We start from the raw sequence: 20,614 nt of genomic DNA on the forward strand, positions 1-20,614 counted from the left end.
AAAGAGAAGGTTGGTCGGCAACTCCAAGAACTATTCCTGTAATTAACACAGCTGACTCCTGAGACTTTCTAGCCTCCAGTAGAGCAAGTGATCAGTGAAGTCAAGTATTCGTCTGGGAAGCCCAAGGGTTCGATAAGCCAAAACAAGTTCGAGAATTTATCGTCTAAAAAGAAGCATCGAGTCAAGCGACACCTTGAGTTGAGCTGAATTTTTTGTGATTTGAATTTACCAGAAATTCTATTCTTAAAAAAGAAAAAATACTTTTGATGCATAAGTCAACTTATCGTTGTAATTTATTACTGGAAATCACCCCAACCCAAACATTTTCTCTTTTCCTTCCTTTTCCTACTCTCCCTTTATCGTCTTCTTTAGTTTGACTGTTTTAGGATGTGATTTCCGTTTTGCAAAAAGTGGATAATACGGTCTCAACTGACGCGTTCATTTAACTCCCTACACTAGAACAATGGACAACAAATTCTAGACAAACAATCGTACACCGAGCGCAGCAAGAATCGCGGCCGAAGAAAGCACCAGTGTGGCCGCCCCATCACACGCCCCATCAATGCAGGACGCGAATGCAATGGTATGGGCCACAAAGTGTTGCTCATAGCCACCCGACAGCATAAACGCCCACGGTCCCGAAGCGTACACGGTAGCGTCCTCGCCACCATCGACACCCTCAGCCATCGGTACCATAGCCGGGCAGGTGCGTTCCAGCACGTTCGGTACACCCTGCAGCACTAGCATCGGGTCCAGTCGTCCACTGCCGGCGCTATAGTACGCCGAGTGAGCCGGTCCAGTGGCATAGTTAAGGCCGAGATAAGGCAGTGCATCTTCACTGCTGGTACCGGCCGGTGTACCTAGCGGATCGGAAGAACGGGCCGGATAGCCGGGCAGGCTAAGCGTACTGCCGACGTCATTCATCGAGATAAAGAGCGTATTTTGTTCGCTCGCCATCATGTTGGCCATGTTGAATGCGTTGGCATAGTGGCTAACCTGGCCGAACGCTTTGCGTGGTTTGTTTTGCCCATGTGCCCGACGGATGTTACCGTCTTCCACGAACAGCAGGAACCCTTCGGTGTGTTCCGGTTTCTGTAGCATCTCGAGCGAATAATGAACCATGCTCACGAGCGCTGGAGTATCGCTGCCGTTGGCAATGTCGGCACTGAAGGGTAGATGGTCATAGTCGAACAGTCCAAAAAGGTAGTCAATCTTCGACGTATCTAGGCTGGCCAGTTCACCCTGTAGAAAATAAATGTAACAAAAAACCACGGTTAAAGGGTGAGCTTTTTTCAATTATCATAAGAAAAGTTGTTAATGGTCAAAAACAGGAATCCACAAAATTTCGCACAAGAAAAATTGTCCCCAAAATTCCAGACCTAACAATGAATAGCACAATAGAAACCTCTCCTTAATGTGGTTAACAAGCTATTTGTGTAACAAGCAGCAATTTTTTTTGCCACTTCCGTCGATAACAAAACACACGAAACAAAGCGACCAACCGGAAGAGCACAGCCGGTACAATATGCCTTACTCTAGAACCTTCACCCAGCGCTTAGGACGCATCCTTCACTCACTGATGAAACCCCCTACTGCTTACGATAAGGCCTCGCTGCTGCTGTTAAATGGAATTACAAATCAAATCAAATAGGCGAAATACCAAATGGGGGAACTTTTACCTTCCACTCCCGAGCGAGGGTGAATTCTGCAATGTGTGGCACAGAACGGTAGCAAGGGAGAAAGGAATCTCGCTGACATGGCAGTAGAACGGTGCGTCAGACTGTTGATGTCCTAATGGTACGTTTAAAGAAGGGATGATTTAGATATGGACGGAGGTGAACGAGAGACAGCACGGTTGATGAAGGGAAGAAATTTAATAAATATTTAAAATACTGATTAAGATTCGGACCCATCGAACGGGGCGACTTTAATTCTACTATCGATGGTGATGCTGGTTTGGCTTAATTCCGTGTAATGGGATGGCGTGAATGAGAGTCACATGGCAGGTATAGTTCGTTTGAAACTGAGTGTTGCAGTGGGGATTTTATTTTTGAGAAAATGTCGTTGGTGCAGTTGAAGGACAGAATTGGCTTTAAATTTAGGTGATCAAATAAGGGACACTAGCTTACTTTAAAGTTTATAGTGTGTTTCAATATGGTGAGTAAATCAGATAGGAATTCAGATACACTGATGATATAAAACAGACGTTTATCGACAGAATAATGAGATGAAATAAATTGTAGTTTCGTAAGGGAGTAGCTGACTTTACACTTCATGTGAGGGCTTCTCTTGATTAAGGTCTGGATTAAGGTCTAGGTTTGTGTAAGGTTCTACTGGCAAACTGAGCATTTAAATGGTAGGTAGTTTAGTCTGTTATGAAGCGCTAAATGCAATTCTCATCATGATAAATTAAGGAAATAATCATATAGTTTTATTACTACTTTTCCCTATAAAAGGTCTAAAACATTTGAAGGACTTTAAGTACTTTGACTACTTCATTTTATCTTGACGTATATCTTTGTCCAGTATTTCCCCTTTGTCTTTTATCCTTTCACAATTGTGGAGTCGAATATCCTTTTCGACAACGTGCTCTAAAGTGACAATGCAAGTAACTTCACTATAGTTGTAGTTCTTCAAATATTTGAAGCTTTCAGGAGTACTAGAGTAGAGGAATGATCGTGAAAATTTTAACTTCCTGAGTTCGCCTTACTCAAAGCATGTCAGTAGTTTACGCTCAATTCCGGCAATAGGTAAAAAGAAACGTGAACAGATTGCCGCTATTGAACGTAAACTATCACGTTGAATAGTCGGCTACATTGTTCAGCATATACTAATTTTTCTTTTACATACAGAATATACATATATTTTTTAATTTCGCTTAAGTGCCAACAATATTTACTCTGTATATGTCTATTTTAGTACCATATGTACTAGATTATCAAGAACAAAAAGTTTATGCTGTTCATTTAGTGAGAACTGTTGTTTGTTTGCAGAACTTGAGAGTCTGAAGGGTATTACGAGATATTTCAGTCGAACGAAACTATAACCGAGAAAGTACAACATTCAAAGCGATTGAGGCCGTAAAAACCGATAACAAAGTTTTTTCGCAACATTAAAATGCTCGGGCAGAAGTTAGTTGGCCTAATATTAGTAGTCTGATCCCGTCCGTCGTACAGTTCATAGTCATAGAGTCTTCCTTTTAATGATTCTTGCTGAATAGTGAACCTTTGGTACCAAAGACCCAGTTAGTGTCCAAATAAATAACGTACGATTTTGAGAGTTGTCAGAAAAATGGAAAAGTGTCAAAGATAAGAAAAGATACATTGAGAATGGAATGTATAACTAACATAATGTAGCTCCAGTTTTTTTAAGGGAAAAAAGAAATTCAAGATATTTTTTTTATTTTCATTACACCTAAGTAAGTTGATTTTTATCGTTATTTATGATCCAATGGCGTATTCCTTTTGCACACCACAATTCGTACCAGCTACGAAATATTGAAATGTAATAATAAGTTAAAGAAAAGTATATTTTAATAAAATAACAGAAGCTATTTTACATTATTGGCATATTAGGTCAGCCAAACTTTAGGTAAGTCTTATCAAATATGCAAAAATATTACATATTTCGTGTTTTTTGTACTTGAATATTGGACTTATTGGTAGAACTCAATTATGTGATTTATGAATATATAACCTAACAGAGAATTTTACCTGAAGGACAAAAATGTAAACTCCACATCATGAATCTAGCTCTTGTTTGAAACGCTTAGTGACCTGACGATTCGAAGGATCCACACCGGATGAATTATAATTCGATTAAAAATCGAACCCTCTCGCTACTCGCTTTCAAGCGAACCTTTTGCACAGCTCTAGTCTGATTTTAAATTATTCATCCAAATGTTTGCTTACACGAGAAGCACTGACGCAGCAAACAAAGTGTGGTAAAGTGACTCTCTCTCTCTCTCTCTCTCTCTCTCTCTCTCTCTTTCTCTCTGCTCCATCCCGTTCGGTACAGCAATCAACTACAGCTAATCGATGCAGAAACAATTCGTGCCCAGGACAGACATTGGTCGGATTAGAGCCACAAGTACCGCACTCTTATCCTCGTGTAAACATTGGCCTTTAATTGGATTTCTCCGGTCTAATCTCGATCATCCACCAAACCGGGAAAAAAACCCTGTAATGGTCTTCCACCACCTCCACGCGAGTTGGTTCCCCATCGGAATCGGATGCTGCACATGAGGTGTGCAATATCGTGGCGTAAAAAGTACCAAAAGAGATTAAAGAAAACAGTTTTACCGCATTGCTCGTACGGTTCGGCGTGTGTTACTGCTCCAGTCCAAACTCATCGCGTCCTGTTGGTGAGCAATAATCAAAAAGGCAGAAAAAAGGCACACAACCATGAGGCGGGAATATTGCTATGGTGTTGGGCCGGGAGTATTTTATGTCTCAATAAAAGTTGCGGTTCATTCCCGTGCCCAGCACAGGTCCTGTTGAAATGCTGAACGGCGAGAATTCGGCAAGCTTTTTATAACGTTAATTAATGGCAATGATCAAATTTAATGAATTTTCTCTGTTTGCTGCTAGCGTGCCGACTGCGTTTGGTGGCGCAGAGTCGTAAGAATGCAAAATCGATTCGAAATAACAACTGGTGAAGCTGTGCGATGGCGAGGTCAATTAAAGAGAATTCCTGACAGTCACATTCATTTTGTGGTTAATGAAGATGCGGTGTAAACTAATAAGAAGTTTATGATAAACGAAATAAAAATGGATTTTTAACATAAAAGTAAGCAATTAAGTAAGATGATAAGTTTAAAATTAACAACTGTCACAGAAACTAAAATTAAATACATGTTGTATTCTAGTTTAGTTTTTCTCTTTTTTTGCTAATTTTTTCTGCATTCTTTTTTATCTTTTTCCATTTATTTTCCATTAAATAATTCAAGCATAGATTAAGCTTGTTTGTCTTTGCTGTTAGTGTAAAATTTTTGCACGCTTTTTCTTTTAGATTGAGGTAAGGTTGAGGTTTTTAGTATTTTGTTTTGAGCTTTTTAAATGTTGATTTGTTTAATTAATGATAGGATTTTTGGATTTATTTTTATATCTTCTTTTTTTGCTTATCAACACATATCAACATAAAAATATAAAACCATCTGATTTCCATTTCATTTCCAAACACTTTTCATAAAATCCCAAAGAATTAATGTTTGCGAGTATTTATTATCCTTCTTCTCCATTCAAATGGTTTTATTTTTATGCTTCTGGAAAGGATGATTGGAACGAAGCCGGCACTTTCGCTAACGCATATGTGCCACAAACGACGCACGGTTGTGGCATCATAAAAAAAACACAAACCAGAATCATCTTTCCATCGTAAACCCGAAACTCCATATAAATTCTACCAGTTCGAAAACTGCATACCCCCTAAAGGCATGCGGTAATGGGGTGGTAAGGGTGCACGAAAAAACCACTGATAACCATCAGCACACCCGCGTCCGGACACGAATGATTGACAATAAACCGATCGTGTGTCGCAAATATTAGAATGCAGCAGTGTTGTACCACGGCTCACAGTCCCCTGCTGACCCTGAACGTGTACGGAAGAACGAACGAACGAACCGATCGAAATAATAATAATGAATAAAGTGAAGAAGCATCTCGGAGTGTTTCTTTTTTTTTTGTTTAGCCGGTCCACGTTTGTTGGACACGTTCGCCACGGTGTCGCCTTTCGTTCGTAGCATAACGTGACGATAAACTTCAAACGGCGTCCACCTTCAAACGAAGCGCGCGCGTGCAGCGAAACCAACCAACTGGGGAAACGGGCGCGGCCAAACGAATGCCGCCGCTTGAGGTTCGTTGCTCAGCTTTTTAACCCGTTCGTTCTGTCCGTTTTGTTTCGTTCACACGAAATGCCACGATTCTGGAAAGGTGGTGGGGTAACTGCTGCTGCGTTTGTGATGATGCACTTGCGGTGCAGCAGTTCGATTGCGAATCGAAACTCGTTCGATCGGTGCAGTAAAACGTGCCCCAAACCTTCTTGTTTTTTTGCTTTTGATGAAATTGCTCCGAACAGTCGAATATAAGCAAGTTTTGGTCAAAATTACGCAATTGAAATTATATAAGAAGAGTAAGCTGAAATTAAGTATTTTTAACTGGCAAATATTCTTTAACAAAAATTAAAATTTTAATTATTTCAACTTGCAAAATTACTATCATATTTTGTCCAATTCCATTCCACGATTTTATATTTTTCTGTACAAAAGTTTGTATTGTTATATGTAATAAATCCGATCAAATGGTAACAAGTTTAGTAAGCCAAAAATGGCTGGCATATGACCTTTAGAGATCATTACGCTGAGAAGAAGAAGAATAAGAATAAGAAGAAGAATACGAAATATATTTCAAATTCGAATGAAATCCGGATCCATTGCACGATCCATTGCTAGATGAGACACTTAAAAAAATGTCCTTTAATTTTAAACTAATTTTAAAACAATTGTGCGTATTTTTTTTTGTTGTTACTTGTAATAAATTTTGATAATGTAGAGAAATTATTTTCTTAGAAATTTTTTATTTGAAAACAATTTTCTATTTTATATAAAAACGTACTCAAAATATGTAGAAAGATTTTTGGGTATTTGGGTATGAGTGACTTATACTGTCCAAACTAAAACGGACTTTTTATAGAAAAGAGAAAACTCTATAAAAGACCCAAAGATCGTATATAGTCTTCTTCACCTTTTTACCAGTAAAGATAACTGAGTGTTCCAACTAAAAGCAACAAAACCTATTTTCATTCATACACTGCCCTAAAATCAGATTCTTCCATTAACTTGAAAAATATGTTTTGACCATCGCAAGCGAAAATCCACGACCAAATCGAAATTAAAAACCACCAACGGAAGTTGTCTCCACATCACTTTTCACCCGTTGCGTCTACTCACAGGATCTTTTCAAACTGTGGTTTTTTTCGTTCGTTTGCATTCTCGTTTACCAAAAAAACATAAACCCCAACCATAACATACCCACTTCCACCAAAATGCACAAATATCTTTGAATTAAATTGACCAGTGCATCCACACCTCGAGCCCTGTCGCTGTTGCGTTTTTAACTTTTTTTGTGCCAATTTTATACACGCCAGTGGCGGCAATTGACATGCCGAATGATTTATATCAGCCATTTTACACCGTTCGAACAGCACAGACACACACACACACACACACACAGAGCGGGAGGGACCAATAAATCAAATCAAAGCTGTGTCCTGGTGCATAAGGTAGGCCCGTTTTGCAACGCCGAGCCATCTGATCGATGTTTGGAATATGTTTGGCATTTTATATTTTACTCATGCCATTCCTTCGTTTGCTATTCTGCGTGTTGGCCTGTTTGTAGGCGCCGGTTTATTGTACGAATAGATTGAACGATAAATAAAGATAAAAATATATACAGAATACTGAATAGTTATTGGTTTGCCCGAATGGGAGGAAAGCATAACGGCGGAAAAGGGTTTCACTAGATGCATTAATTAATTTAACGGATAACGATGTTCATACGATTCATACAAGTTGTGCTAAACTTTAACGAGATTTAAACCAGAAAATCTTTTGAAAAAAGGTGAAAATAACAATATAGATAAAAAAATTTACAAAAATTTTTTTAAAGTGATTAGATTGAAAATATTACAATATGGCTAAATCCGTAATCATGTAATAAAAATAAAAAATGGTCGAAAATATTACCAACGATATCGTTTGTTATACTAAATAAGTATAAAGTGATAAATCAATACAAACAAATTTAAAGAAAACAATATAAATAAGTTGAAACTCCAACAAGTTGAAACTCCTTGGGGCGGCCTGGGTGGTGTGTGTGATAAACGGCGCCGGTCCACACGACAGGACCGGATATCAAATCCCATCCGGACTGGCCGCGGATAGCAAGGACTCACTATCCTGCTACGTGGTAAAATAAACCTTAATACGTCCTGACCGCTTTTAACAAGCAAAAAAAAGGTTGAAACCCCATGACAATAAAAAAACAAGAAATATTTCTTACAAAAAAGCTAACTAAGTAAACAAAACTCACGAATAAAGCTAAAATGCTAACCTACCGTAAAGAAATTTCTTCAAAAAACACCAACATTTCCTATGCAGAATGCCATTCATCAATCTTGCTCCAACGTCGCACTTCAGATCGTTTGCAAACGAACATAAATTACGGTAACCGTCGTCTACGCAATCATTACTCCCCAGTTGGCAGTTTGAAGCTCGAGTACGTTGAAACGAACAGAGCGAATTTAAAAAAAAACCCCCGGCCATTCCATCCCATGCCCCAATCGCATACAGACGACCCCATAAATCATGGAGGATTTTATCGGAAATCGGCTCTTCCGTTTGCGATGTGCCAAAAATGGTACGGATTATGTCTTTATTAAGAGAAGCTAGTACTCGAAACGTTGCGAGCTTAACCGAATAAAGGCCGCGAGAGACTCAAGGAAGAAAGCATTGGTTGTAATGATTAAGTAAAACCTGCAGCCACAATAATCCCGCACAAATCGCTTCACGATTTGTTTTGTGAGAAAACATGAACATTGTTATCGTTAATAATGTTTCATTTCGTGAAGTTCGTGCTTAAAGTGTTTACGAAGAAGCTACAGTGACAAAGTTATGCTCATGGTAATAGATCTTGTACGTGATGTTGTTGGAATTCTTAAAATAAATTTCCTTCCTTTCGGTAGAAACATTTTCTGGAAACACACTTTTTATGGGAAGTCCCTTTGCATCGGATAATTCCGTGGGTAGCAGCATAAATCCCACCCTTAGCAATCACTTGTGGAACCGTTTCGATACAGTGAAAACCGAGTCTCGAAATCGGAGTCATAAAAGTTTTTCACCAGCTCCTATCGACGCTCTTGTTCTTGTCCCCTCCGGGACCGATTGGTAAGGTCATAAGCGAATGAAAAATGTGGCGAAGTTGAAGTTAATGGATTTTCCAGCTAACAACACGCCAACGACTCCCGGATCGAGACGAGCAAAAGCACTTCACTGGCAGGAAGAATGCGGTACGAATCGAACCGCTTTAAACAAGCCCAAGGTGAATAAAAGGCAAAGGTGCGCAACAGAGGTTTACTTACCACGGTTGTGATGTATGTAGCATTTCTTGCTCCCTCTTTCGACTGTTTCCATTCCGTGATGAGGTTTTTACCATCGGTTCGCAATCCTCTTGCACCGGAAGTGTCCGTGTCGGAAGTTGGAATAAAATGTTTACGTCCTCCACCGAGAATAACCTGCAGCAAGAGATACACAATAAAATTGAAATAAGCACAGAATAGAGTTTTTAAAACATGTACACCTCACATCATACCTTGAACTGTTTGCCAATGTCACCGTGGATGAGTTGATGAGCAATGTCCGGAACGGTGGCCGCATTACATCCAGCCGCTTTAACGTCAGCATCGTTTTCCCAATTGCTATCCGGACTGTTCGCATACAGGGCAGCGGTTGAACCGGAGGTAACACGGGAGGTTGTCGCAAAACCTGTGTGGATAAAATGATGATAAGTTGATTATTTTTCACCTCAAGAAATCAAAGAACTACGGTACGGAATCTCATGAAGTATACGAAAAATATGTTTGAAGTATTTGAACATTAAGCGTTAATATTAGATTTGTATAGAGAATTTCAGGATGATTCGAATGATTTGAACTACTACTGGCTATCAAGGGGACGAAAAAACACTATATTGCTCTAAAGCAAATTCATCCAAGAGTTTCTCTATTTTTTATAAATTAAACCATTTTAGTCATTAGGAAAAAATCCCAAATCCTTTGTCTAACATAGTGTACATGTAATTCTAATTACATTTGGATACTAACTTGTATTTGTAATGAACTTTTAAACATTGACCAAATAATAAAGGAGTTGAATCTGGACCTTCGATGTGACTTGCAGTATTTACATGAGGGCAAATACACTTTCAATAATTAAGTGGGTGCGAGATGTTTGTATTATTATAGAGAACAGACCTCAGGTGCCTGTTTCGTCTCTTGGTATAATTAAGGGAAACATAATAAGGAAGAAAGGAGGTTATTCGGAAGGAGTATGTGAGATTTACCTCGGACCATTATACCTTGGACGTTATATACTACTAGAAGTAGTCGAATCTAATCCTTAGTGTTAAAATTGTGTAAGTAACTTAGGTCTTTATTATGTCAGCGGCAAATCAATGAAAGAATCAAAGTCGTGACACCAATGGCGGATCGATGGCGAGGATGGCGAACCGCGATTTAAAAACCTCCGAATTGACTAATAAGTTACAATGAATATTGAAAAAGAAAAAAATTCATAAGAGTATGAGTTGGGATTTTAATACATCTTACACAAACTAATAGTTTCTGTTTATCAAGTTCAGTGCTGCGTTTAAAATTGTATGGGAATATGGAACAACTAAATGGAGTATAACTGAATTGTCTTGTGTTTTGTTTTTATTTCATGGTTTTCCAGTAACCGGAAACAAATCAAACTTTCTTCGATAACGTCAAAATTAAGTTTCAGTTTTCTAAAACACAAAACTCCATGTTTTAGTTTGCTTGTTTATATTGGATCCTTTATGAAAATACAATTTAAGCAAATCAAAAAATAATCCTTTTCGAATAAGCCAAAAAAGATCATTATTTCCCATACCGGGAATCGAACCCGGGCCTTCCGGGTGAGAGCCGGATATCCTAACCACTAGACAATATGGGAGTTGTTACTACCCAATGAACATTACCAGATGGAAACAAAAATAAACTTAAGTTACGCTTCGTTTCTTTTCGATCTCTTTTCACCCTCCCTTCGGAAAAAGGTACGTCAAGTCGCTCAGTTTCCCTGCTGCGCAGTGAAACGATCCCCTTTTAAAAATAGTTAATCACACTGCGCATGCTTTCTGAAGGTGAGATTATTATTAGAAAACTGCTACAAGTTTTTACAACGATTGAACAAACAATTGAACCAAAGCGATAAGCAATTGAAAGATGATAAATCACACATTTTTTCCTACTGGAAAATTCACACACGAGGTTTAACCTTGCCTACAGCAAAATTTCCTAGCTGCAAGTGAAAATATTGTCGTGCGAATAAGGATAAAAAAAACCAACAAACACTTACCAACTGCTTTGCCCGCCTCGAGGGCCCATTTAGCGATGGAGGCAAGTTTTTTCGCCGGATCCATCGTACATTCGCCCCGGTGGACGGTCGGATCCATGGCCACGGTACCGAAGTTTGATTTCACACCCGTCAGGAAGGCTGTCCCAGCGCAGGCACTGTCCGGTACCCGACTATCCACGCAGTATGTCTGTTCGGAAGGGGGACAAAAAGAATGAAAATAGAAACGACGCACAATGTATTAGAAGCCGCCAGCTAGAGCACAATAATCCTTCCCTTCTGCTAAAGCTGAAAGAAAAACAAATTCATCCATCCCCATTAGCTTGGGAATATCGGGGGTCCATCGACATTGGACCCACCTGTGCTTGCCCGAACCCGAACACGCCTGCACGACTAAGTGGTCAATTTATTACCCCATCCTTTGACGTTGGAGTTGGAATTGGTTGGGAAATTTTGTTCGAAAACTACCCTACACAAACGGGGGAAAGGATGACGCTACAAATCATGGTCTAGTGCCTCACGATACTTTTTTCCTCCACGTGTGCTTCCCAAAAACCATGTGTTTCCAATCAATAACCGGAAAAATAGAATAGAACCGTAACGGGCACGGGATCTCCCCATTCCAGCATGTCATCGTTCAATTGCTTCTTCTCTCTCTCTTCTCTCCTGTTATTTTCTCATCGTGTCTGAACCTTTTGCGATCGAAAACATTTTCCCCAATCGATTTGCCAACTGAAACCATCGGTTCTCTGATTTCGCTTCTTTTTTTGCACTCCTCTTTCAGGGGAGACAGCTCTTATGCAATTTTCCCACCCCGTCCATATGGTGTAGGATTGCTTATTTTTTTATTTATATGTGATTTTGTTCCTTTTATATGTTTTCACCCCCCATTTTGGCACTAGAAAAAAATGGTAATCGTGTTGTGCGTTTTCCAGTTCAATTGGAAAGCATGAATGGAACGTTTTCAAATAGCACAGATAAAAAGTTTTATTCGGGACGAACAAAAATACCCAGTTTTTGGTAAGATGCGCTCGCCTGAGAGCTTGGCACTTTTGTGTAAAACAGCTCTAGGAAAAAATAGGAAAGATATCCATATTTCAAAGTTTAAGGTCTAACAGGATTTAATAAAAGTTGACTAAAACGTTGAGTTGGGGAATTCTTCGATTCTTTTATAATATCTTTGCAGGGTTTGAAACCCATATCATCCGAATAGCTTTTAACTGGATGTCGGGTTACCCGTACTGCTCAGAAAGGTGATTTGCTAATGCAGTTTGTCATATTAATTGTAAAACCCATAACCTCACAATTTTAAGACTTCTATAGGGAATGATTTTTAAGCATAAACAAATATGTATTGCAATTTTAAAAACCAATAAAACTAATATTCAAGCCATTCCACCTCAGTTTCACTGAGGAATTTTAGAAGAATGTTCTAAGCTTAATGGACTATTTAACTTTCATACAGGGTTTTCGATGGTATTATCGACATTTTCATCGAGATGTTGTTGTGATCAGCCGTTGAATTATATGGAAGATGGCTTAGAAACGTCCAACAAAACTGTTGAACAACTGTTGCAAGGTGTGGCTACTGGCAAAATGTGTAGTAATCAGTAGTATTGCATCTATCGAATCCATAGCAACAGTGTTGCCAGGAACTACATTAGACCGACATTCAATAGCTTTGTTGAACATGTCCAAACGTCGTTGAAAGAGCCAATTTCAAGCTCCAATAAAATAACAACTCGGTGGACATGTCAATTATACCCTCGAAAAGCTGTAATTAAGTTTAACTACCAACTTTGGTTATTTTATTTTAGTCAACAACATCTATTAACATATTACACAATTAGTTTAAAAAATTCTATAAGCAAATTAAAGTGATTACACTATGTTTCTAAACCCTATAATCGAATCTATTCTTCAAAACTATAACCAAGCAGCAATCACTTTCCAATATCAATTCCAATGCAATCCAGTTCGTTAATACCGCATCTCCCAAAAACCCATCATCATATCGATAAAAACGAATAGTGCAATCGAAGCCAGAACCAGATTTGGAACAGCACGGTTGCAATATAGCTACACTTTACCCCCACCTGCTATCTAGTTGCCGGTGTAGTTGATGATGATGATGCTCACGAACCCGTTGCCCATTGCAAACCGACCAGCATCGAAGTGGTTTGTTTCCCAGTGTCGATTTACTCTCAATATTTCCGATGCACAGAAATTGGTACGATGTCCCGACTTGCTTTCTCCCAATCCCAGAAATTTCCCGTCCCCAGAAACTTACCCGCGCATTTCCGCTCCATTTTAAACGCTCGAAGGCAAACGTTTCATTGTCACCCCCGTTGTAGAGCCGGGCTGCTGTTACGGTTGGTTGGGACATGCCGGCACCGACAAACACCATGATGTTTTTGGCAATGTTCTGCGGCAAATTCCATTCAAGCGCAGGTACACATAAAAAGAAAAAAAATAAAGAAAAAATGAGAAAATATCGAAAATAATTTGATAACAGCAGTAGTCATTTTTTTCTCATTTGAAATATAAGCTAAATATTTTTAAAAATAATTATTTAATAATTTTGTTTCCAATTTGTATTTACACATGTTATACAATACACATTTGAACATGATGACTCATGTACCAACGGTGCCGCATATCGCTTTGGTCATATAAACTTCGAATCGCATGCAAAATGGTGAAATGCGCTGATGAACAAGATCAGTTTGCACTACATAACTGAAACGATATACCACACCGGTGTGTACGAAGTACGAATAAGCACGAGTTATACAAATTTCTTTTTTACTTTTAATAATGATAATAAAAATTGTATTCTACAGAGAAAATTGCAAAACAAAATAAAAAAAAGTTACATACTTATTTACAAAATGAATAGGAAACATGAAAGGATGCTGTACAGGAGAATGTAAGAGTGTTTACAAAAAATTACTTAAGGATTTTTATATTTTGTAAAAAAGTTAAATGATTTTTCACGTTTCATTGCGGTAGTTTAAAATTAAAATAAATGAACAAACCAAAAAAATAAACAAACTAAATACACAATATTCAAGACAGCATAAAGAGGTTGAATAAAAATCATACAACTGTAGTCTAAAAAGGTCTAAATGGTCTTTTGTTTTCAGATGGCTTATGGGTCGCTAAACAAGCGATGTAAGTGAAGCTAAAACACAGACAGCTCAAGTAACCGATCGCTAGTCTGTTCTTCACAAATGTACATCTATTAACACTTTGACAGCCGCACGCTGCGCATTGTTTACTTCGCTGGTCGCCGGTACCGTTTGCGCCGTTCAATGCACGTCTCGCCGGCTTGGTTTGTTATGATCAGTATCTTCTTCGTATATCCGTAAATAATTAACGATTTAAAGCATATTACCAGTCCGAGTTACTTGAATAAAAATATGTTTTTTCATTGCATGGAGCCCAAGGTTTGACCCATTTAAAAAAAAACACAAAAATCCATACTTGCGTCATTACACCACTGTGGTGTGATCGGCTTTCAACCGATGTGTTTACCATCACACCACAGTGGTGTGATCGGCCGTCAAAGTGTTAATAACTGTTTATTATACCAAACATTACGACAAATCTTGCTGATAACGACAGTCATTCAACTCAATTTCTTTACGTCCACCGGAATGCATCCACTTGATTCCCACGATAAGAATTGAAGCTGGGGAGAGAAAGTAAGTCGTTGTAAAATGCTTCTGAAAGTTTGTTATCGAAATTAGATCGATGATTTGTAAACAGGATCAACGCCAATTACTAGACTGTTGATATGAATCGTTCACTGAAGTAGCACTGAGTTGAAAGAAGGTTGTTTTATGTATTGTTGTCATATCTCTGCATATCACGATAAAGCAACCCTGTACCAAGTATCGCACCTTGCGCCATGCTTTGTGTAACACCTTATCATGAGCCATTAGGGACAAATTACTTCATTCATGTTAAGTATTCATTCATTAATTTCACCCTTTTTTTCTCATCACTTTCAATTAATCGAAAATAACATTAAACTGAACGGCACATCATATTACAATCACGCACACAGACACACTCTCATCAACATAAAATCTTTAAACGAAACAACTCAATCGATAATTACAATCTTTTGCATCGTATAGTCCTTCTTCTCGAACAGCAGCTCGTGTGCCATATGCTTCCAGTAGTGTGCATCGTGCTCTTCGTGCCCATTGACCATCGGTATCCACACGGATCCGGTCATCAGGAGTAGCACCAGGCCCAGTAGAGCTTGCCATACGCCCCAACGGTACATGGTTACACTTGGTTCACTTCTTCACGTCACTGCTTCACGTTACCGTATTGAGAACAGAGTCGATCAGAGGCTGGTCGTACCTCGCGATATACTGACTGCTGCCGAATGTAACATCGGGTCGTTTTATAGGCATCTGATAAGGTTATTCGAATCGTTTGATAGACAGCAATCTTACCTCTCCACACTTGCTGCTAAACCCCGCAGACAAAGGGAGACAAATGACTCCCTCCTTGGGATTTAGATGCACCAAAGAAACAGTTCATCATGTCTAAATTGCTTGGCTTTTTAACTAATGGTTTTTAAGCCATTCGTTATGTGTTTTGTTTCGATTTGTTTTTCTGATGTTTTAGTTTGATTGCTCATATAATACATTGAATTTATATCAATATGTTATTTGTTTTCTATTTTACGGAATTAGTTTTAAATACTTTATTTTTTTGTAACCATACATGTAATAATCTAGAAACCTTTTTTTAATTCCTAAACCTAAGTTCTCTATGTCGCGTTATGCTGCACCTGCGAACGTTGCGTTACACGCACTTAAACCGGTCCAAAATGTCGCATGTCGCACTGGTGTGCCGTGCGCAAAACTTGGCGGAGATTTTTGCACACGGTTCCAACACAAAATTGCCACAGTCCAAATGATTGTACCCCGGCGACTAGATGTGCGAACGCGCGCGCACTTCGATCACTCGAACAACACCTTCGGTCGCTAACGCTGGACGATGGCCGGTACAGCGGCATGCGTGAATTGCTTTGTTTCAATGCAACCCCCCCTCGTTTCTTATCGTTGCCTGGTAAGACGGTAACGTGAGGCACGAACGGTGAAAACGGAATGGGGTTAAGATGATATGGTAGATAAGCGGAGTGGATCAATTGAGACGATTGACGACTGTTTTATTCGCTGGCCAAATCATAATCGATGATGTTGGAATTTTTTTGGAACAGGAAAATTATCGGAACGTATGTAGAATGTAGGTGCAGAATCTGATTTAAACTGTTGCACGTTTCATGTAGATCAAAATTGGAATGGAATCAAATTTGTATATGAACTAGCCACCACTAGATGGCGCTACTAAATTAGTCAACGATTGTTGCGCGGTATAACTTTTATTTATTAAAATTATCAATATTAAACATTTTATCCCCATGAATAATTATTACATAAATGAAAATGTAAGGTTTAGTTGTAACTTATAACAGCGTTGGTTGAAAGCTTGTTAACAATTAACAAAGTCTCTTATCTTTGATTAGACTGAACCTTTTGTACACTCTGTTACTACTACTAATTGAGCTATAGATCTATAGATTGAGCTATAGAGCTATAGATATAGATAGTCAGATTTCAAACTTCCATTCATTTTCCAAGGTTGACCAACAAGGGTTGTAGAGTCAAATGAGAAGATTTAAATTATTTTAAAAATGATTCAATTCGTTAAGTCTATCACTTAACGAAGTGATTTCGTATTTTGGAGTATGCTGTATTTTAGAAACTTGCTTTATCTAAGATTTTTCAAGATTTTTGCTCTGCTCACTGCTTTTTTTTTTTTTGCTTCTTAAGTAGTGGCTATCATCAGCTATCACTGAAAGCAGAGATCTTTCAACTACACGGAGTCTTACAAGTCAATTGGTCAATTTTATACTGGAGTATTCTATATACCCAATAGATCCAATCACATGCGAAAACTTCACCATGGAAGTAATTTATCTGATAAGGCATTGATTGTCAGTTAATAGTCAAATGTGTAATTAATTAAAAAACAATACCAAAACAACGGCGAGAAAAACGTACATCGATTAATCGCATTCTTGATGTTTCTCGCATTTTTCACACAGGCAACAACGAATAACGAAAAGTATGAAAAATAAGAAAGAAAAACAAATTGTTACATAATTCGGCCCAATGTGAAGTGACATTAGTTTTCGAGAATAGTTGATCTTATGATATCAATTTTTCTAGAAGATCTGATGGTAGAATGCTCTTCAATCAAACTGCTAAAACACCAATAAACCACTGTTCAGAAAAAGAACCGTAGAACCGCCGTTATCATAATGGATTCTAGAAAGAAATTACATGTGAGGCACATTTGAAAGTTTCAAGAAAATCAAGGACACCCAGCTACTTCTCGAGAGCATATTCTTACTAAATCATCACAATTAAATGACACAAGATTAAAAATTCGGCCACCAAGATATTGCAGCCAATGAAGTAAGGGAGTTGTTTAACAAAACTGTCCAGAAGCTTTCATTTAGTTTGACTTAGCAGTAGACTTCCAAAGTCCTCAAATTCCGAGAATAAAGGAAGTTAAGCCATATATTAAACCCCGTTAGTAGTTCATATATCCTACATCAACTACATCAACTTGAACAATTAATTTCATAAAGATTCTACTAATAGTTTTTCTACTTAGTGATTTTAAATATTCAAATCAGTTCTTGATGGGTTTGTGTGTAAAAATACCCTCCCGTATCAACATTTTAAAGCTGATTTCAATTGATTCCGAATTGCAAAGTACTACCAAAAGCTACCCTATTCTATCATCCACAACATCTTAACCAGATGGAACTAATTACTTCCACCCATCGGGGCACTCGGCACCACTCCAAAATCCCCAAAAGCGCCTTTCCTAAGCACGATAACACCTAAGCCTTCTCATGTTGGAGCACTCTGTTATCCCTTTTTATTGGTAGAAGAAAAAAAAACTTCTCTAACTTGCCATCCTTGAGGGAGCACAGGGAACGTGAAGAAAAGGTACCATCACAACCGAACGAACCGGAATGGAAAACCTTTGCTGGGAATCGTATCTACCACGGGAACGGAGGGAATTGGGACGCGATACAATTGAATTGAGCAAGAAGAAACACATCATTTCCCAGTGCGCTGTTTGGCGGCGTAGTGGAAAAAAAGAAGCACGGTTACCTTCTAGCTTTCTTGTGCTACAACAGCCTCATCATTATCATCATCATCATCGGCGTCATCGGAGTCATCGTTGGGCCGGGGTATTCGTTTCGGAAGCACTTTCTATAGTGACGCCACGGCGTCCCACGCTCCGTTCCGTTTCAATCGACCGTAAGATAGAATCTTTCTTGCTTCCCTCCCGTGTGCCATGCCAACATCAAACCCTTGGGTAGGCCTTTTGCTTCACCTTTTCTGCTCGGTCGTTCGTTCGTTCGTTTCGGTATCGTTTTGTTGCTGGCTTTATTGCGCAAGTCATGCTCGCACTGTTCCGTCGGTTCCGTCGGGGAGCTTCATCATCGTGCACAGTTCCGCTGCTCGACCTGGTTTTTCTTTCTACCATTCAACGCCACTGCGGACTACGCGTCGGCCGTCTTTCACTTGTGTGGTGGCGATTGTGTCGCGGTCTCTTCCGTACCGCTTCGCGCCCGAGGTCGGCGATGATGCCGACGATGCCGTTGATGATAATGATGATGAAGAAATCCGGTGCCGCGGGTTCGCGTGGCATCAAACCGAAAACCAAAAAATACGAAGTCCACTGATGTCGCGTTTCGGGCGCACGTGAAACGGAAATGGGTAAAAAACAAAAGACGGAAAATCGTAACAAAAACGGAAGAGAAATAAAGCATTACAACGCTGAAGAAGTCGATGAACTTTTTGGGAACGCACTTTTTTCACGCAGGGTTTTTGTAGTTATGTTTCAGGTTGTAAGACGTTTTTTTATTCAATTTAGAAACATTTTTAAACCCACTTAAGCATATAATAATTTCAGTTCAATGTTTTTTTTTACCATACGTAAGGCAAATTAGTATTCAAACATTAAATACGACATCAAACCAAGCACGTTTGACACGAGCAATACACGTAGCGCCATCTGGTGGTAGGGGATGGAAACATACATTGCTTACAAGTTGTATGTTTCTTGTGAAAGAATGAAACAATAAAATGAAGGGAAACAGAATCATCAGAACAATTTAATTCATAGTTAATGTTAACTAATAAAGATAATTTATCACATTAAAATTTTATTTTCATTTTAAATAAAGTAAAGAATAATTTCTTATTCCTACGTTATGGCTCTACAAAACTGCTAGAGGTTTTGAGCGGAAATTTCTGGCTTTTATTTACTTTATATTTACCTCTAGTAGCAGGATAGTCAGTCCTGCGTACTGTCCCCGGATGGAATTTGATACCCAGTCTTGTCGTGTGGTGATCTTGCCGCTATTATCTACACCACCGATAGATGAATTTAGAGCAGTCAAATCATTACTGAAATATTTTACATGTTTTAAAAATAACTATGTTGTTTATTGTATTTTAAATTAGAGAATAAGTAACATGATATTCTGAGATAAAATTAATTTTTATTTCCCAGTGCACTGAAGTCCTACTTTCCCTTGATAACATTGCTATGAGGAATCGGCGTTTGAATATAAACTGTGACAACTTTATACGGATTGTGCAGTTGTTGAAAAAAAAATGGTAGGAACGTGACACAGGACAAGCAAGAAAGACCAAAGAAAGTGTAAATTACAACTTTGCAATACGTAAAACTGAATTGTAATTTGTAAAATACACACAAGAAAGCAATGCAAGAATCAAGAACATCTTTTTCTGTTAGGTTTTTCTTCTTTCAGTCTTTAAATGGCCCCTGATTATCGTTTATAAACAGCCAGAAAATATTTCGGTCGCTCCACAAATATGGATCTGTTAAATTTAATCTTATTCGAGAACAAAGGCTTAAACGCATCCTTCTGTCTCGTGTTGACTTTCGTCTGCAAAATGCCTTATATGGAGCATCTCAATTGACGATAACTGGTTAATTTGTGGAGACCATTGCATGATATATTATTAGATAACCAAGCATGATTTTGGTATTGCTATTAGTATGGTATTGAGTCTAATTAGATTGTTTTCATTCTTAAATCAAAACTGTTTTCCGGTACACAATTACCTATCATTCATATACTAACCCTCACTTACGACAAATAGTAGCATTTACTTCGATTCCTCACTCTAAATATTCAGGTCGGATTCGTCGACAAACTTGTTTGAGTTTTAATATCTGAACGAAAATTTGAATCATTGTAGGACCCTTTCTTGTAGGTTTAATGGGATAAAACGTCTTCTGGATTTGGTACACTTTTCATTTCAGATTGGGTTTCACAATGCATTCCCAAATCGGTAGGCTTCAGTTGCTAATTCTAACACATTT

The 20,614-nt window shown here is 38.5% G+C and overlaps 1 protein-coding gene and 1 non-coding gene across 2 annotated transcripts; both read right to left on the reverse strand.

The window, feature by feature from the left end:
* Positions 1-267: 267 nt before the first annotated feature.
* On the reverse strand, positions 268-15,646 carry LOC125771971 (membrane-bound alkaline phosphatase-like). The gene is made up of 6 exons (XM_049443208.1): positions 15,273-15,646; positions 13,437-13,571; positions 11,150-11,336; positions 9,366-9,538; positions 9,136-9,288; positions 268-1,242 (listed from the first exon to the last, which is right to left on the reverse strand). The coding sequence occupies exons 1-6, from the start codon at positions 15,441-15,443 to the stop codon at positions 478-480; spliced, it is 1,584 nt and encodes a 527-aa protein (XP_049299165.1). The 5' UTR covers positions 15,444-15,646; the 3' UTR covers positions 268-477.
* Positions 10,676-10,747, reverse strand: Trnae-cuc (transfer RNA glutamic acid (anticodon CUC)). Its single transcript has one exon. It is a non-coding gene; the product is annotated as a tRNA-Glu (tRNA).
* Positions 15,647-20,614: the final 4,968 nt, after the last annotated feature.

Source organism: Anopheles funestus, chromosome 3RL (assembly GCF_943734845.2).
Source record: "Anopheles funestus chromosome 3RL, idAnoFuneDA-416_04, whole genome shotgun sequence".
Lineage (NCBI taxonomy): Eukaryota > Metazoa > Arthropoda > Insecta > Diptera > Culicidae > Anopheles > Anopheles funestus.